The 18,873-nt window shown below is 47.6% G+C and overlaps 1 protein-coding gene across 3 annotated transcripts; it reads left to right on the forward strand.

Annotated features, from left to right (window-relative positions):
* The first annotated feature begins 4,962 nt into the window (after window positions 1–4,962).
* Window positions 4,963–16,250, forward strand: IZUMO2 (IZUMO family member 2). Of its 3 annotated transcripts, XM_082712363.1 has the most exons (7): window positions 4,963–5,195; window positions 5,407–5,481; window positions 9,378–9,464; window positions 9,697–9,717; window positions 10,997–11,077; window positions 14,435–14,552; window positions 16,162–16,250. In XM_082712363.1, exons 1-7 carry the CDS (start codon window positions 4,964–4,966, stop codon window positions 16,202–16,204), a joined length of 657 nt encoding a protein of 218 aa, XP_082568489.1. In that variant the 5' UTR covers window position 4,963; the 3' UTR covers window positions 16,205–16,250. The 3 variants fall into 3 exon arrangements, with proteins under 3 accessions (XP_082568489.1, XP_082568490.1, XP_082568491.1); XM_082712364.1 differs by lacking the exon at window positions 9,697–9,717; XM_082712365.1 differs by lacking the exons at window positions 14,435–14,552; window positions 16,162–16,250 and adding an exon at window positions 11,846–11,971.
* The last annotated feature ends 2,623 nt before the right edge of the window (window positions 16,251–18,873 follow it).

The raw sequence follows: 18,873 nt of genomic DNA on the forward strand, positions 1-18,873 counted from the left end.
ATCCCGTGGTTGGCTTTGGCCTGTTCTGAGCTTTCCATCAATGCAATCTCCGATTTCATTTCCTTTGTGTGACTTCTTTGACATGAAGTCATGTGTAAGAAATGCATCTAACATGGTGTGTGGCTGGTGACCATTTGTCCCAGCGCCATGTGGCATGAATGAATCGGAGGAACGTGCCACCGTGTGGATTTTGTTCTGTTTTTATGATCCAAGGATGTGTTGTCATACATGCAAAATACCGCCGATTGCATTAGCAAACGATCAATGTAAAACCATGCCACATTTCTGCAACTGTCAATTAAAACAATTTTCTTCTGGTGGTTGAATGGTCCAAGGTTGGACCGTTTTCACCCAGGAGTTAGGGGTCCAGGGCCCCGCCGGGAGGAAGGCAGTGTTTACAGAACATTGGAGACCCAAATGAACACTGTTAGGCAGAGCGGACAGGAAGTATGTGTCCCTGTGTGAAGAGGAGGGCCGGCATCGGGGAAGGTACAACGCCAGCGATCTAGCAAGACAGTGAGGTTAAGATAGTTCATAGTTGACGAATGTCTGAAATATTTTAAGAACCACAAAGCTGCAACACGTGATTTTGCCAACCAGTCACTAGAAAACTGAGGAACGGCAATGCCCTTTTATTAATCTGCAAAAGCTCTGTGCGTTTGTGCAGCAAGTCTCCTGGTGATGGACATCTGGATTGTTCCTGGCTTGGGATCCTTAGGAAGGGCGTGGCTGTCCGCGCCTGGTATGAGGACACCTGCGCACACCCTTCTAACAGAGCACACAAGGGCAAGAGGATGGGCACTGGCCAGACCTCCTGGGTCCTGCCAGACCGTTTCCAAAGTAATTGTCCCAATTTATCTTCCCACACCAGCACATGAGGACAAACGCTGCTTCTGTAACCACACGATGTGGACTGGAGAGGGGGCTGGGCCTGGGTGGTGGACTGTGGGACAGCACCCCCAATGCATCCCCCCAAACCAACACGGATCCCCAACCCCCCCACCAAACCCGCCCCTCCCCCACTGCACCCCAACTCTCCCCCACCCACCTACCACTCCCCCCACCCCTCCCCACCTCACCAACACTGTTTCCCAACCCCCTCCCCTGCAACCCCAACCTACCCCCACCCAACCCAGGAGCTGCCTCCTCTAATTTTGCCTCCTCTTCTGGGCTCAACGCCAAATCCCTCCAACAGTTTCCCTGGCATCCTTTCAGCCTCCCACCAACGCCAAACCAGGCCATTAGCATGGCCCCCCAGGACTGTAGTGACCTATTCCGGGCTGCCTGGCCCCACTCCTGCTTCTGTCCCTACCCACAGAGCCCAGCAGGAGCAGCTCGACCCTGCTAAGCCTCAGTTTCTGCATCTGTCAAATAAGGATTTTTTTTAAAGCTCTGTGCGGCTTAAAGGTGCTCAAGATTGCCTTTGTTTAGACGATACACTACATTATGTCAATTACTCTAGGAGGTTCATGGAGCACAGTGAACCCTCCGAAAATTTTGGAGCCACAGGTGCAACTTTTTACAGCAGCAATGTGTGCACAAAGCATACCCTGTTTTCTTTTCTACTATAGTGTAGTGGTCAAGAGCATGGCCCCGGGATTCGGACTGCCTGGGTTCAAATCCCAGCTCTCGCAACTCACCAGCTGTGCCACCTTAGAATCATTACTTAACCTCTCAGGTCCTCAGTTTTCCCATTTATCAATGCAGGTCAAAACCATACCTGTCTCACTGAGTTGTTGTGAGACTGAATGAGTTGAAGCATGTAAAATATAGTTAGGATAATGTGTGGCATGTAATATGTGCTCCATAAATGTTAGGTGTTGTTTTATTACCTCACGGGGTTTTCAGAAGAATTACTTAGATTAAACATGAGTAACTAGAATAATGTGTGGGACTTGTATGTGCTCAAGGGGGACCAGATTTTGGTGTCAATTAGCAATCTCTACCACATTTCCTATAATGCTCCTGAGCCTATCCAACAGGTACAGGCTTTTCCATAGCCAAAGACATACTCCACCATTCCCCCTGGCTGCCTGGGTCCCCCTTCCTTCAAAGGTTGGAGCTAATCGCCCTTTCCTGCGATGTGAGCCAGACTCCATGTCTTGCTTCCAATCGATAGAACGTGGTAGAAGTAATGGTGTGCAGCTTTGGAGGCTAGGTCGCAAAAGACATGGCCCCTTTGTCTGGATTTCTCTTGAAATGTTCACTCTGGAAGAAACCAGCTGGTATACCTTGTGGACCTTTGAGAAGCCTGTAAGAGCAGGGATTTGAGGCTTTCTGCCAAGGGCCAGTACCAGCTTGTGAGGGGGCCACAGTGAAGGAAGTTTCTCCTGCCCCAGTCTTGCCTTCAGATGACTACAGCCCAGGCTGATATCATGAGTCTCTGAGCCAGCATGGTGTACAAGCTCAGCCACTTCCTAATTCCTGACCCACAGTAACTGTGAGATAACAAGTGCTTATCATTATTTGTAGGCACTGTGTTTAGATTTTTTTTGTTGTTGTTACAGTGATAGGGGACTATTACACTGCCCACCATAGTGGTATAATAGAACTTCTCTGAGCCAGTCCCAGACTTGAGGGACAAGTTGTCTCAGCCCTCAGATCCCTAAGCTTAAACTGGGCTTCGAGCCAGTCATTCAAGCTGCTCACAAATATTTCAACTCTCAGTCCTTCTGCATACATGAGGGGTTGCTCTTCCTCATGCTCATGAAGTATGGTATGGCCAGGAGACTCAATTTGGCCAAGGAGCAGGTGTCATCTGTGGGTGGAAACTTTTAAGAATGAATGTGGGTTTTCTTCTTTTTTTCCCTCTCTGCCAGAGTCTTGACCAGCCAGCCATAATGACATGAGTAAAAAATAAGTTTTCTGTTTTAAGCCACTGAATTTTGAGACTGCCTGTTACAGAAGCATAATCTAGCCCACCCTGACTAATACAGGCATCTTTCATGTCCTTTCACCCCTGCCACACTCAGAAGCCCCCATGTTCACCTCCAGATCTATTGTTTCCCCTTGTCCTTGAATCTCTTTCCCCTCCCCAGCTCCAAAGTCCCCCCTCCCTTCCTTTTTTTTTTTTAACTTTTTAAACTTTTATTTATTTATTTATTTATTTATTTATTTATTTATTTGGGGGGAGAGGGACAGAAGGAAAAAGTAGACTCTGAACTGAATGTGAAGCTCAAAGCAGGACTCGATCTCACAACCCTGAGATCACGACCTGAGCTGAAACCAAGAATTGGAGGCTTAACCAACTGCACCACCCAGGCACCCCTCCCTTCCATTTTTAATAACCTCAGGTGCAAAGATTAAGTAAATCATAATCTTCATTTCGTAAAGCTTATAAAAATAGCCAGCACTTCGATAGTGTTTGGTATGTACTACTCTAAACACTATCTGTCTTATTTAATCCTTGGGATAACCCCATAATGTAGGGACACTTGTCATTTCATTTTATGGATGAGGCAGCTATGGCACCGTGAGTTACCTAATTTGCCTGAGGCCACCCAGTGATTAAGTGAAAGAGCTTAATTATTAATTAATTCAAGCACAGGCAGTCTGACCCCAGCAGTACACTTAACCACCTGGTTCACACAAAGCAGGTGTTAGTTTGATTTATTTCCAATTTAGTGACTTCACATTGCTTTCTTGCTAGAGCTGCCACTGTCGTGTTTATTGTATCCTTTTGTTCGTAGGTGTTCTTACGCATTGTGTATTTTTGGTTGGGATAGATGGATCTTAAAGTTATATCAGTAGCACTGGGTGGGAGGTCTGGCTCTGTTTCTTACTATTGTCACTCCAACCCAGCCTTCTTGGTGCAGGCATGTCTGTTGCTTCTGGTGGCTGCAGAATCCTCTGCCCTGGACACTCTGGGGCACCTCCTCCTCCCTGGTGAGGGACACCAGGTTGCCTTTGACACACCCGCCATGAACAACATTGTGATGAACACTTAGCCCCCTAGTGGGTGAGTGTGAGAATTTCTTCAGCCTCCGCCTCAAAAAAAAAAAAATGGAATTGCCAGACTCTGAAATCTGGAGATGCTTGATTTAACTAAGTTTTACCAAATTGCACTTGAACGTGGAGGCATTACCAGAGAAACAAAACCGGTTCTGCTTCCTGATTCTTCCTGCCTTGCACCTGGACCTGAGGATTTGGTGCTTAGAAGCTGGGGGATTTACAGTTTTTGTTCTCCTACCTTTGTTTTCCATCCCCTTCTGAAAACTTTTTTGGGCAAATAGTCCCTTGACTCACTGGCTACATGGGGCATAGTAATGGAGGAAGAGGAAAGACCATCAAATTCATAGATAGCTCAGTTCTTATCTCAAATGGCTCCATGGCATTAGCTAGGATTATAGGTGGCTAATTCTGGGGGGGCGAGGGCCACAGGAAGTCAAGGGTGAGACTCAGGTGGGAGTGAGGGGAGAATTTCATCCGGGTGTGAGCGTCCCCTTGTGGCCAATTTTCTCATTACACTTTACGTGATTCCCAGCATCAACCCCCAGCTAATTTAATCACATCTAATCAATTCAAATTGTATGAATTGGGTATCACCTATGTGCTAGACCAGCGATGTCCATTTGAAATATAATGTGAGTCCCACATGTAATTTCAAAATTTCTGCTAGCCATGTTAAAAAGTAAAAAGAAGGGGCGCCTGGGTCGCTCAGTTGGTTGAGCTCAGGTCATGACCCCAGGGTCCTAGGATCCAGGTCACGGTGGAGCTCCCTGCTCAACGGGAGTCTGCTTCTCCCTCCCAAGTTGAATGAATGAATGAATGAATGATCCAGGGATACAAGGCAGAGACCTGTGTTTTTCTAGACTCTCCCTAGCTTCTAGAACCATGCTTGACGCCTCAGCAAACACGTGCCTTTGCGCAGTGTTCCCCCTTCCCCCACCGCCTCCCTAACCCGCCCTTACCTAGGGGGGTGGGGCTGGGCAGCTTTCCTCTGTGAGGTCACAAAGACCCTGCCATGCCTCTGGCCTCAGCCCTCCTGCTGCTGTTGGGCCTGAGCGCCCACGGAGGCTGGGGCTGCCTGCAGTGTGACCGCTCAGTGCAGGAGGCCCTGAGACAGCTGCACTCCGCCCTCATCCCCAAGCGCTTCCATTTCCAGCAGCTGCTGGAGCGTGCCCAGGCCGTGCTCCTGGGCATGGAGGGGCCTTTCTTCCGGGACTACGCTCTGAACGCGTTTGTGGGGAAAGTGGGTGCGTGCTGGAGAGGGCAGGGTTCCTGGCACTGCAGGAGGTGGTGTGGAGGAGGGGAGACCCGTGGGGTAGCCCGAAGCTGGGGTGGGAGACAAACACTTTGGGGTCTGCCTTTCCAAGTGGGGAGGGTGGAACCATTTCTGGATGAAGATGGGGGTGTCCCCTGGCTCTCTGAGGGACCCACTGGAATTTCCTCCCGTCTTGCCCCCAGGGATAGATCACCTGGATCATGTGACGGCCTTTATCAAGAACCAGACAAGCCACTTAATGGTTAATTCTCTAAGAGGTAGGAGCTAAGAGGGAAAACCTTTTCCCAACCCCCTTCTCCGTCCTCCCTTTCCAGGAGTCCACCACACGTTCTCTTGATATTAAAAACAAAACAAGCAAAACAAAACACATGAGTATAGCCTTTAGTGTGTGTCAGGGTTCTAAGTGTTTTACTCAAAAAAGTCGAGGGACAGTTCATCACTGTGGGCACTACTCTGATCTGCCCTTTACAGAGCGGGAGGCTGAGGTTCAGAGAAGTTAGGTAACCTGTCCGAAGTACACAGCGCAGACTAATTCCTAACCACCACCGCTGGGGTGTCTCTTCTGGTTTTGCATTCAGTGACCTTATAACATTCCCCAGTAGAGAGCAGTAGAGGGCCCCATAGATGCTTGACTTTTTCTTTTTCTTTTTCTTTTTTTTTTTTAAGATTTTATTTATTTATTTGACAGACAGAGATTACAAATAGGCAGAGAGGCAGGCAGAGAGAGAGAAGGTGAAGCAGGCTCCCCGCTGAGAAGAGAGCCCGATGCGGGGATTAAACCCAGGACCCCGGGATTATGACCAGAGCCGAAGGCAGAGGCTTTAACCCACTGAGCCACCCAGGTGCCCTGATGTTTGACTTATTTGTGCCTCAGTTTCTTCATCTGTAAAACAGGAATAATAGCACTTACCTCATGGTCACTGAGAAGGGTAAATGAGTTTGTGCATGTGCATTTAGAACAAAGCCAGGCAAACAGTAAGTGCCCAATAAATGTTAGCTATTAAGATCATTATGCTACATCTAGCCTCCCTGCCTAGAACAGAGGTTGGCAAAATACAGCTGGGGGCCAAAGCCTTTTGCCCGCCCCCTGTTTTATAAATAAAGTTTTATTAGAACAATAATAATTTACATATTGTCTTCCACCACTTTTGCTCTCCAAGGCAGAACTGAATAGTTGTGACACTGACCATTTAGACCTCAAATCTGAACATATTTACTATCTGAACCTTAACACACAAGGTTTAGAGCAGCAGGTCTCAACTCAGGCTGCACATTCAAATCCCCTAGAGAGCTTTTAAGACATTCTAGAAGCCCGGGCAGTGGCCAAGAAAATTAGAATATCAGGTGTGGGGCCTGAGTATCAGTAATTTTAAAGCTCTAGTTGAAAGCAGTAGCTAAAGCTCTCACGTTTTAAAAAGGTGATTTTTGGGGCGCCTGGGTGGCTCAGTGGGTTAAGCTGCTGCCTTCGGCTCAGGTCATGATCTCAGGGTCCTGGGATTGAGCCCCGCGTCGGGCTCTCTGCTCAGCGGGGGGCCTGCTTCCTCCTCTCTCTCTGCCTGTCTCTCTGCCTACTTGTGATCTCTGTCAAATAAAAAATAAAATAAAATAAAAAAGGTGATTTTTGTATTTTGAGAAAATTCCAGTAGTTATAAAAGTTGCAAGAATAGTACCGTGAACACCTATACATCATTTGTTCACCTTAACACATTGCCTCGTTCTTCCTGTGTGTGTAGCTTTTAAGAGTTAGTGACACTTCAACATTAATTTCTTCAATGGAGGATCTCCTGAGAACAAGGAAAGGTATTTTCTGGCACTATGAGTGGACCTAGGAAATTTAATGCCAGCTCCATACTATCCGATATCCAGTCCTCAAATTTCTCCAATGGTCACAGTCATGGCTTTCATCACTACCTTTCTTCCAATCCTTGATCTGCTCTGGGATCATGCACTTCATTCGTTTCTCTTTATGACACTGACATTTTTGAAGACCCCTGGCCAGCCATTTTACCAACTATTATTGTATCATTTGGGGCTCGGTCATGTTGGTGCGGAGAACTCAAGTGGCTGACGTAGCTGCTTGGTCTCCGGCCTCTCCAGAGGTCAAGCTGCTACCATGTGACACTCTTTTTGGTAGGCTCCATGCCCAATGTGGGGCTTGAACTCACGACCCTGGGAGTGGGTCGCATGCTGTACTAACGAGCCAGCCAGGCATCCCCAGAAAGACATCCTTCCCAGGCAGGATATTCCAGAGACTTAGAGGAACCAGACCTTTTTTTTGGAATGTGCAGGGTTTGGACAAACCAGACCTGCTGAGTTAACCCTTTACTGCATAACATAAATGAGAACAAATACTATGGAAAAAATATCGCAGGGGCCAGGGGATGGGGGTACTAGGAGTAGGGTGGGGGCCGCAGTATGAAGTCAAGCAGCCAAAGGGATGTCACCGACAAGTCGGCATGTGAGCAGACCTGAAGGATAGGGGGAAGCCTCAGGAAGCAGCTGGGGTAGAAGACTGCAGGCAGAAAGAACAGCTAGAACACATTTCTGAGATGGGCCTATGTTTGGCATATTCACAGAACCTCAAGGAAGCCAGGGAGGCTGGAGTGGAGAGAGGGAGAGATGTGGAAGATGAGGTCCTAGAGGTAAGGGGGCGGGGATGGGCAAGTGGGCTAGAGCCTTCCAGGCCATGGTGAGGACTTTTGGCTTCTATTCTGGGTCACATGGGAGGCCTCTGAGCAGAAGAAGGGGGATACGGGTGAGTTTACTGTGGTTCTAAGAGCATACCTCTGGTTGTGGAGAAGAGATTTGAGCAGGACATGGGGGAGCCTGGCAGACCAGCAAGAAGCTGCTGTGGTGGCCCAGGCAAGACATGATCGTGGCTAGAACAGGATGGTAGCTGGGGAAGGGTTGAGAGGGAGATCATATTCCTGGATCTGTCTTGGATATATATTTTTAAAGATTTTATTTATTTGAGTGAGAGCATAAGAGGTGGAGAGGGGCAAAGGGAGAAGGAGAAGCAGACCCCCAGCTGAGTAGGGAGCCCAATGCAGGGCTCGATCCCAGGACCCTGGGATCACAACCTGAGCCGAAGGCAGACGCTTAACCAACTGAGCCACCCAGGCGCCCTATCTTGGATATTGAACAGACAGGTTTTGTTCATATAACATGCATGTTGACAGACTGCATGCAGGGTGTGAGGAAAAAGGAGGCAAAGCACCAAGGACTGGACTGAACAATTAGAATCAGACACCTCCCATCTCCTAAGGTGGAGAAGACTCGAGGGTTGGGAGTAGGCTTGGAGGAATGTGTCAAGGTTCTGTTTTGGACTTAGTGATTATAAGATGCCCATCAGACCAGAGTTCCTAAGTGGGTATTTGTCTCCATGCATCTGGACTTCAGGGAGTGAGTGCTCAGGCAGTGAGCGGTCTAGGCTAGGGACATCGATGTGGGAGAAACTGGTGTACACAGAACAGTGCTGTCCGGTGGAGATACGATGTGAGGCACAAGTAGGAGTCACACGTAATTTTAAATTCTCTAGTAGCCGCGGGTTTAAAAAGGTAACAGAAACAGATGAAATTAATTTTAATATATTTTATTTAGCCCAATACCTAAATGACGTTTGCAACATCAAGCAACATAAAAATTATTGAGGTTTTTTTTTTTAGTTATTTTATTCAAACCATGTCTTCAAACTCCAACATGCATTTTATACTAACAGCAGACCTCGATTCAGACTAGCACATTTCGAGTACTCAATAGCCATGTGGGCTAGTGCCTGCCATATTGGACAGTGCAGATCTAGGTAATATACAAAACCATGAACCTGGATGAAATCAGCTGGATGAAGGAGTGAGTGTAGACAGGAGAGGAGAACAAGACAGAGGAAAGGAAGGGAGAGGTAACCAAGTCTGTTCTACTACTTACCAGATCAGAAAACTGAGGCTAGAGGAAGGTGGATTGTCCTGGCCCCCACAGTGGATCAGAAGCTAGACATAAGACCGCCCAGGCCACAACTTAAGTAATACCTGATCTTGTTACTCTTGGTGAATGAAAAGGGGTTTCCTCATCTCTTTGAAGCTGCAGATGGGGTGGGCTTGCTGGACACCTCCCACCCCACAAGGATATCTGTATCTCTCTCTCTCTTTCTCCTCAGATGGGCCTCTGCTAGAGGAGCTGGTGGCTCTCAGGGAGAGAGTGATCAAGGAACTCAAGAAAGGTTTAAAATCGTATGAACAGAAAGGTGCAGCATCTCTCTCCACCAAGCCCCTCCTCCCCTATTATCACTCAATTCCCTTCTCCCACTTTGTCTCCCAGACTCCTTGCTCACCTCCCCTGTGACTCAGTCTTCTCTGCCTCTCCCCAATATTCCTTGCTCTCATTTCCAGACACACTTCTCCCTCCCCTGGTCCCTTCCCATTAAATTCTCAAATTGCTTTCCCGACTTAACTCACTTCAGCTCTTTTCTCTTGCAGCCTGCCATCGCAAAATTTGCCGTGAGTCCTGGATTTATTTTCTGTCCCTCCCTTCTCTACCCTTCCGCACCTCTTTACCCTATCTCCCCCCAAATCAAGCTCCACCATCATCTACTCCATCTGGTGGCTCCCCCTCCCCAAAACTATAATATCTAGGGATATCTGATTTTTGAGGGCTCATGGAAGTGGTTGCAACCTGCAAAAAAGCATTTTGGGGGATGTCAGGATGGATAGACCAGGTCATAGAGCAAATAAACACCACATCTCAGTGGTTTAACAAAAGAAAGATTTCTTTCTTACTCAAATTCCTTTGAGAGTTGAGCTTTTTTCCAAGTGGTAGCCTGGGGATATAGCCTGGACCTGTGTTGTGGCTTCTAAGCTAACTTTAGAAGGAAGAGAGAAGGGACACCTGGGTGGCTCAGTGGATTAAAGCCTCTGCCTTGGGCTCAGGTCCTGGGATCGAGCCCCACATTGGGTTCTCTGCTCCGCGGGGAGCCTGCTTCCCCCTCTCTCTCTCTGCCCACCTCTCTGCCTACTTGTGATCTCTCTTTCTGTCAAATAAATAAATAAAATCTTAAAAAAAAAAAAAAGGAAGCGAGAATAGGGAAAACTCTGACAGGAACTTATTTGTCACGGCCTAGAACTGGCTGCATCTGTCTGCCCAATTTCCATTGGCCAGAACTCTGGTCACATGGTTGCAACCTACTGCAAAGGAGCCTGGGAAATGGAGAGAGAGAGAAAGAGAGAAGAGAGCGTCAGGAAGAGGAGGAGACAGATTCATGAGCATCTACCCATTATCTGTCACAGGGGCCTGCAAAACGGGAATGTAGAAATGCAAGCATCCTGTTTGTGGACGTTTAATCTACAGATGCCTACAAATTAAATGATCTGTAGACACTCAATCGACAAATCTAATATTTGTTCAACTAATTAGATGTCTACAAGCAAATGCTGGACAACAGGACAACTGCAACTCAATTCAACTCTTCAATGATTCTATAAAAAAAATTTTCTTTAATTTTTAAGATCTTAATCTTAAGTCATCTCTATACCCAACTTGGGGCTCAAACTTACAATCCCAAGATCAAGAGTCACATGCTCCACTGACTGAGCCAAGCAGGTGCCCCTAAAAATTATTTTTAATGTGAATCAGGGCACTTTTACCATCTTCCTGTGCTGTACAGGGAACCTCCAAATTCAGGAGGGCCAAAGACCCCCATCTCTTTCCCCCTGCCTTCCTGCCCCTTGCCAGTCCTCTGATATCTGCCTTTATCACACTTCTCCCTTCCCACCTTTCCAGGCTTGCTAAGAGAAGAAGTCTTAGACTGTTTACATTGCCAGAAGATCAGTCCCAGCTGCATTAAAAAAAAGTACTGTTTTGGTAAGTTCCTGCAGGTGAGGGAAGACAGGGGTGCATGAGAGATGAAGACAGCCATGACCCAGCAGATACGGGTTTTGAGATCTCCCACATATGACCTTAAATCCTACACTTACCACTTGCCTACAGTGTGACCCAGATGGTGCTTCCACATTCTGAAATTCACTTTCCGCCTCCTGTTAACTGGGAAGATTCTGCTGTAACTTTAAAATGCCTCTAATTCCTAGCAGGTGCTAAGAAAACATTTTCTTTTTTCACCAGTGCCACACCTGGGAAGTACAGAAGAATCTGCTGAATTTGTTCACTTATTCATTCATTCAGAGATTTTTAAAAAAGATTTTTAAATTTTTAAATGATCGTTACCCCCATCATGGGGCTCAAACCTACAACCCTGAGATCAAGAGTTGCATGCTGCACTGACTAAGCCAGCCAGGTGCCCCCAGATATTTTTTTTTAAAGATTTTATTTATTTATTTGACAGAGATCACAAGCAGGCAGAGAGGCAGGCAGAGAGAGAGGAGGAAGCAGGCTCCCTGCTGAGCAGAGAGCCCGATGCGGGACTCGATCCCAGGACCCTGAGATCATGACCTGAGCCGAAGGCAGCGGCTTAACCCACTGAGCCACCCAGGCGCCCCCCCCGCCCAGATATTTTTTAAATGTAAATCCTTATAGCAGTGAGAATAGTACAGTGAACCCCCATATATCCATCAAGATTGAAAAATCATGTTGTTCCCTCTCTGTCACATTATTCCTATCACTCCTTTATTTCAGAAAAGTCTTCAAGTTCACCATCTCAAAGGCTCCCTGATCACACTCGCTAAAGTAGCACTTTCTATCAAATTATGTTGACAGTGGACATGCCTCCACATTTGGTTTACTTATTTATTGCCATGGTATTTTTTTTTAAGATTTTATTTATTTATTTGACAGACAGAGATCACAAGTAGGCAGAGGCAGGCAGAGAGAGAGAGGAGGAAGCAGGCTCCCTGCTAAGCAGAGATCCTGATGTGGGGCTCGATCCCAGGACCCTGGGATCATGACCTGAGCCGAAGGCAGAGGCTTTAACCCACTGAGCCACCCAGGCGCCCCTGCCATGGTATTTTTTTAAAGTTATCTCTATACACAAACTCACCACTGCAAGATCAAGAGTCATGTTCTCTGCCAACTGAGGCAGTCAGGCACTCCATTCACACGTTGCTTTTTTTTTTTTTTTAAGATTTTATTTATTTAATTAGGGATGCCTGGGTGGCTCAGTGTGTTAAACCTCTGCCTTTGGCTCAGGTCATGATCTCAGGGTCCTGGGATCGAACCCCACATTGAGCCCAGCATCGGGGCTTCCCCCTCTCCCTCTGCCTGCCTCTGCCTACTTGTGATCTCTCTCTCTCTGTCAAATAAATACATGAAATCTAAAAAAAAAAAAAAAAGTTTAAAAAGATTTTATTAATTTATTTAGGCAGAGAGGCAGGCAGAGTGGGGGGGGGCAGGCTGCCCACTGAGCAGAGAGCCCAATATGGGGCTCAATCCCAGGACCCTGGGACCACGACCAGAGCAAAAGGCAGAGGCTTTAACCCACTGAGCCACCCAGGCGCCCCTGCCATGGTATTTTAAAAGAAATCAAGCGTTATGAGATTTCACCGGTACATAGTGTGTGCCTCTAAAAATAAGGACATTTCCTATGTAACCACACTGCCATTCTCACACCCAAAAAAACCTAGCAACAATTCTTCAATATCAAGTAATTCTAAGTCCTTTTGCAACTTCCCTAATTGTCCGTGGAATCTCTTTCGCAGCTGATTCATTCAAACCAGGACCCAATTATAGGACTTCTCATATAATTCAACTGTAGGGTTTTCCCCACTTTTTTTCATCTAGAAGAGTCATTAGTTCCTTCCTCCCCCTCCATGACACTGACTAGTTGCAAAAAAGGAATTTGTCCATTGGCTCCTTTAGGACGGTGGTTAACTACAACATATTTTGAGGACCCCATTATGCTCCCAAACTGAGGATCAGCAGAAGGGAAGACAAATGTCTCATATTGCCTGCATTTTAATGGGGTGAAGGGTTAACTAGGGTTTCTCTTAGCGCTGCTGACAGCTGCGGCTGGACAGTCTTTGTTATAAGGGCTGTCCTGTGTATTGCAGATGGTTCAGTAGCACCCCTAGCCTCTACCCCACTAAATGCCAGTACTACTCCCCTTGCCAAAGACAGGACAATCATTTCTAGTCTCCAGACCTTTCCAAATATCCCGTGGGAGACATAATTGTCTCCAGCTGAGAACCACTGTCAGACAATTACATGAAGGAATAAATGGACTGATTCTAGATAGCAAGTGTGTTCTAATGAAAACAAAACAGGAAAGTTTGATAGAAAGTGCCTGGGAGAAAGGGAGGGACGGTGCTACTTTAGAGAGTGCAGGCAGTGGGACATCTCTAAAGAAATGGTGTTTGGGATCTAGAGGGAGTGAGCAAGTAAGGAACAGTGACAGAGGGAACAGCTAGTGCAAGGATCCAACATGGTTGAGCAACAAGAGGGAGGCTAGTGTGGCCAGAGCCAAATGAATGAAGAAGGGCATAGTAGCTAGCAAGTCACATGGTGACCAGATTGTGCAAAGCCTGGTGGGCCGTGATGAGGATTTAGGCCTTTATTTTGAGTTAGAGGCCAGCTTAGGGGAGGCTCTGCGGAAAGAGGTACTGGAGAGGGCTTAGGTGTTGACAGGCGCCCTCTGGCTGCCAGGTGGGGGACTGTAGGGCAAGGAGAACCCCGAGAGAGAGCTGATAGGGGGCTGGACCAGGTCGGTAGCCCACGAGATGGATCCAGGAGGTGGATCAGACTCTGGATACATTCTGAAGGTGGAGCCAAGAGGCTCTGCTGACAGAATGAAAGAGTCGGGGGGAGGGGACGACTTGAAGATGCCGAATGGAACTCTCAAGGATCTTCAGGGTCCCCAGCTAAGATGCAGGTTTACTTTCATCTTGTCTTGAGACTGTCAAGAATATTACATCTGGTGTTCACCGGCAGTCGAAGGATCCACATCCACCCCCCACCCCCTAGCCGCTGAGTCGTATTTAGCGCTGAGCTCTTCGCTGTCACTGGGATGTGCTGTGTAGACTGCCAGTGCCACGACAGCAGAGTTGTTTGCCAGTGGGGCTCGTAGAAGTATGCAGCGCACCTAAAACAGTGCCTGGGACACAGAGTTTGAGGAATGGAGGAATGCACTCAGACTCCAGGAGAGAGGGCAGCAGACAGGTAGGGAGGAGGGAGAGAGAGGCTGAGGTTGCTGGGTGAGCAGGTGGGAGTGGGTGCAAAGCCAAGGAAGGGGAGGTGACTTGGAAATCAGATTTGTCTCCCCCACCTCACCAGTTGATGCGCAGCCCCGCGTGGCTCTGCAGTACCAGAAGGAGGAGGAGAGCCTGCAGGATAGAGGTGCCATCATTTCCATTTTTCTCGCTCTTCTTTCCTTCGGGGTCATCGTGGCTGCGTGAGTCATCTCTGCCCTCTCCTGAGGCTTCCAAATGCACCACTGGGCCCCACAAAAATGCCCCTGCCCTGTATTGGTCCCTGTGTCATTTGGGAATCTCCTCCTCACTGACTTTGTGCCTCTCCTCCTTTCTCTCCATCTCTTCTCCTACCCACCCTCATCTCTATCTCTCTGTCCATCTCTCCTTCTCTCACACCTCCTCTTCCTCTCACCCCTGGACCACCTTTTATCTTTCCTGGGTCCTCAGCACTTTTGCCTCTCTGGATCTCTTCCTCCATAAAATGTAAATATAATTATAAATACAAATATAAATATAAATACAAATATATATATAATTGTATTTCATGCATGTGCCATGGTATGAAGACAGATGTCATCAGAGCTGAATTCATTATTATATATTCTTCTTCACCATCATCGTTATATTAATTTATTCTGTTCTGCTTTCCAAAGTGGTTAAAATGAAAATATTTCCATGGGTCCCAAGCACTGAACCCAGGGTGTGAGGGGGGAAGTGGACCTCACCCTCCTCTTTGCCCTTCTGAGGGACTCTCCCACCTCTGCCTACCTGTCGCCCCACCAGCTTCTTTCCTCTCCTCTCCTCTCTTGCCCCTTTTCTGTCATCTCTGCTTCCTCCACCTACCCCTCAACCTCCCTTCCCACTGCCTAGTGGTGAGTCAAATCAGCACTCAGCACAATGAATGTCTGCTCCCACTGTGAGCTTGTTCGGTCTGTGTCCCCTTCTTTCTCCCTCTCTCTGCCTCTCTCACTGGGCTTTCTCCTCCCCTCCCTGTCCCCATCTCAATCCTGGGGTCCCCCATACCCCAGGTTGAATCCCTCCCACCTCCCCTCTCTTTCTCCAGTACCTTCCCCATTGCTCTTTCCCACTCCCCCATGTTCAAACCCCTTCATCACCACCCCAGTCTTTACTAGGTCTTCATTTCTGTCTTGAATCTTGTTTTTCTCTCCCTAAGCCTCTTGCCCAAGGTCTGTCTCACTCCTTGGTCTCTTTGGCATCCTTGGCATTCCTTGGCTCATGGCTTCCCTCCAATCTCTGCCCACCCACCTCTCATCTTCAGATGGATTTTTCCTCTGCTACACCTTCTCCTATGAGGACACCCAGCTTTGAATGTAGGATCCATCCTAAATCCCAAATGATCTTAATTACATCCACCAAGACCCAATTTCCAAACAAGGTCACATTTGCAGGTCCTGGGGATTAGGACTTGGATAACGCGGGCGGGGTGGGGTGGGGTGGGGAGATGGACGCAGTTCAATTCAGCACATTTACTTCTCTCTCTTCCTCATTTCCTTCTCTTTCTTTCTCTTCTCCATGAGTCTCTTGCCCTATGTCTATGTCTTTCAGAGTCTCCTTCAGACTTTCCCACTCTTTCTGTTTTCACGTTTTACCCTCACTCCCAGTCCCAGATTTTCTCTCCTCCTCATTCATGTACCAACACTGAATGACTGGGAACCCTGGAAATCTGCCCAGATACCCATGATGTCACAGGCTGGAACAAATAAGGCTGATGATTGGAGGGTGACATGGAGGGACCTGGAGGGACCTGAAGTTCTCTTTGTAACCTCCAGGCTTTTTCTCTCTGACCAGGGCTATTACGTACAGGCAAAACCGAAAACTCCTGCTGCAGTAGGGCGGTGGTTTGGGGTTCTGTAAGGGGAAAGGAAAATAAGTTTAATAAAGTCTATGACAAATTCCTTGATGCCTCTGTCAGTTTCTGGAGGGCCCTCCTCCCAGTTGGGTGTCAAGGGTTGGGACGAGGTCTCACTCATCCATAGGTACCAATGATCCTACATCAAAGTAGAAGTGATTTGGGTCTTCAAGAGGAATAGACAACTTGCGACGAGAGCTTGAAAGGACAGCCATTCCTTCTTTGAGGAGGAATGCATCCTAAAGGAGATGACACCATAGTGGGACCCTCAAGGATGGTGTGACAGAAGAACAGCAGTAGTTAATGCAGAAAATACAGGTTTCCCTCCCTATCTGAACTAAATTTTCACCCTGCTGTGTTCCTGAATAGATTCATATACATTGTCATGTAAATCGTTTGTTGTCTGAACTCTTGCTACCTGCTAACCCAAAGTAGGAAGCAAATAAATTTGGATGACTGGTATCCTTATGTTTCTGAACTTGCTAGAAAAACTATTGCTACCTCATTCAGGATCTGGATAATGAAGATGTTTGGTGGGAAGAATGTGCATTGATAAGAAAAACGAAATTTACTGCAGATTCGGTGCCATGCACAAGGCTTGACCCAGAGCAGGCAGGCACTCAGTAAATATTTGTTGAATAAATGAGGATGGTGGTGTTGGAGGAAGGGGAGGAATCCTGCAAAAGAGATACTGATCCGTACATTGAGGTCCTTTAAACGTCAGGGAAAGGAGCTTGGTGGTTTTTCCCAGGGATTGAAACCCCAAATACTGATGGGTCCAGGAATATAAAGTGAACCGCATCCATGGAGGATAGAAAGTACCCAGCTCCATTCTATTGCAGTCACAGTGAAATAACAACCCAGTGTTTTCAGATCTTCAGAGTTTTCAAGAGTCCCCAGAAATTCAGATTTTTAAAAAATATCATTGCCATCATTGTAAGGTGACAGGAGAAACCTCTGAGGCTGAGTGCTGCTCATATTTTTTATGCTAGAGACTATTGGTAAATGAAGCTTTAAGTGTAGCTAGAGCTCGCTGGACTCTCTAACTACATTTCCCAGAATCCTCTCCACCTACAACTTGCGTCCGTTGCCATAGGTACTACCGAGCCCCATTAAAGCTAGCGGGGTATGCACTTGAAGAGCTCGACACCAGCCATCCGTTGCCAAAATACCAATCTCGCTTATGCGCAGTAAGGAGCGCTTAGACTAGGGCAGTTCGGGAAAGAAGGAGCAGAGGCTCCAACCCAGAGGATTGTGGAAATTAGGTAGTTTTCAGGATCCCCCACATCCCCCTCCCACGCAGGCGCCCTTCTGTGGAGGCAACGGGATGCTGTCGCCCTGGTGACGTCACTCCTGGCAGGCATGACGTCACCCTCACTAAGCGCGCTAGCTGGGAGGCAAGGCTACACCAGGCAAGTCAAAGCAGCCCGACTTCAAGTTCACTTCTTTTTTTTTTTTAACCTTTTTTTTTTTTAAGATTTTATTTATTTATTTGACACAGAGAGAGATAGCCACAGAGGGAATGCAAGCAGGGGGAGTGGGAGAGGGAAAAGCAGACTCCCTGAGGGATGTGGAGCCCGCTGGAGGGCTCCATCCCAGGATCCTGGGATCATGACCCCAGCGGAAGGTGGAGACGCCCAACGACTGTGCCACCCAGGCGCCCCTTCACGCTCACCTTTTTTTTTTTTAAGATTTTATTTATTTATTTGACAGAGAAATCACAAGTAGTCAGAGAGGCAGGCAGAGAGAGAGGAGGAAGCAGGCTCCCTGCTGAGCAGAGAGCCCTATGCGGGACTCGATCCCAGGACCCTGAGATCATGACCTGAGCCGAAGGCAGCAGCTTAACCACTGAGCCACCCAGGCGCCCCTCACTTTTTTTTTTTTTTTTTATTTGACACAGAGAGGGAGAGATCACAAGTAGGCAGAGAGACAGGCAGAGAGAGAGGGGTAAGCAGGCTCTCCACCGAGCAGAGAGCCTGACGCAGAACTCGATCCCAGGACCCTGAGATCATGACCCAAGCCGAAGTCAGAGGCCCAACCCACTGAGCCACCCAGGTGCCCACGCTCACTTCTTAAGCTGATCCAAACCCATTCCGGTGAAGGCCTGGGGGTCGTAAGTTGGTGGCCCTAAGGTGCTTTTAGCTTGGGTAACAGTGTTTGGTTTTGTAAATGTCTTCCTGCTACAAGTCCAGCTACTCCCTTAACTTTCTGTGAATTTACTGGGGAGCGGTGCACAATAAACGGATAATTAAGATGTGCAGAAATAGTAGTGTGATGAATGCTCCCAGAGAGCACAATCTGGGGCAGGAGAGACAGTTACCAAATAATTAGAATATAATTATAATATCAGCGTTAGGTTCAGGTGGAACTCGGGAAGGGAGAGGAGTTGCTCCAGCTGGGCTGGGTGGGTGTAGGGGAAAGTTTCCTATAGGAATGGCTGCAAGCGCTAGTGGCAAGAAATTGAGTTTTCCAAGAGCAACAGAGGAAAAGAACATTCCAGACAGAGGAAAAAGCACGTACGAAGGTCAAGAGGGGGGAAATATTAATAACTTTTAAAAATAGTATTTGGGGCGCCTCGGTGGCTCAGTGGGTTAAGCCACTGCCTTCGGCTCAGGTCATGATTTCAGGGTCCTGGGATCGAGTCCCACATC

The sequence above is a fragment of the Mustela nivalis genome (genome assembly GCF_964662115.1).
Source record: "Mustela nivalis genome assembly, chromosome: 18".
Taxonomy (NCBI): domain Eukaryota; kingdom Metazoa; phylum Chordata; class Mammalia; order Carnivora; family Mustelidae; genus Mustela; species Mustela nivalis.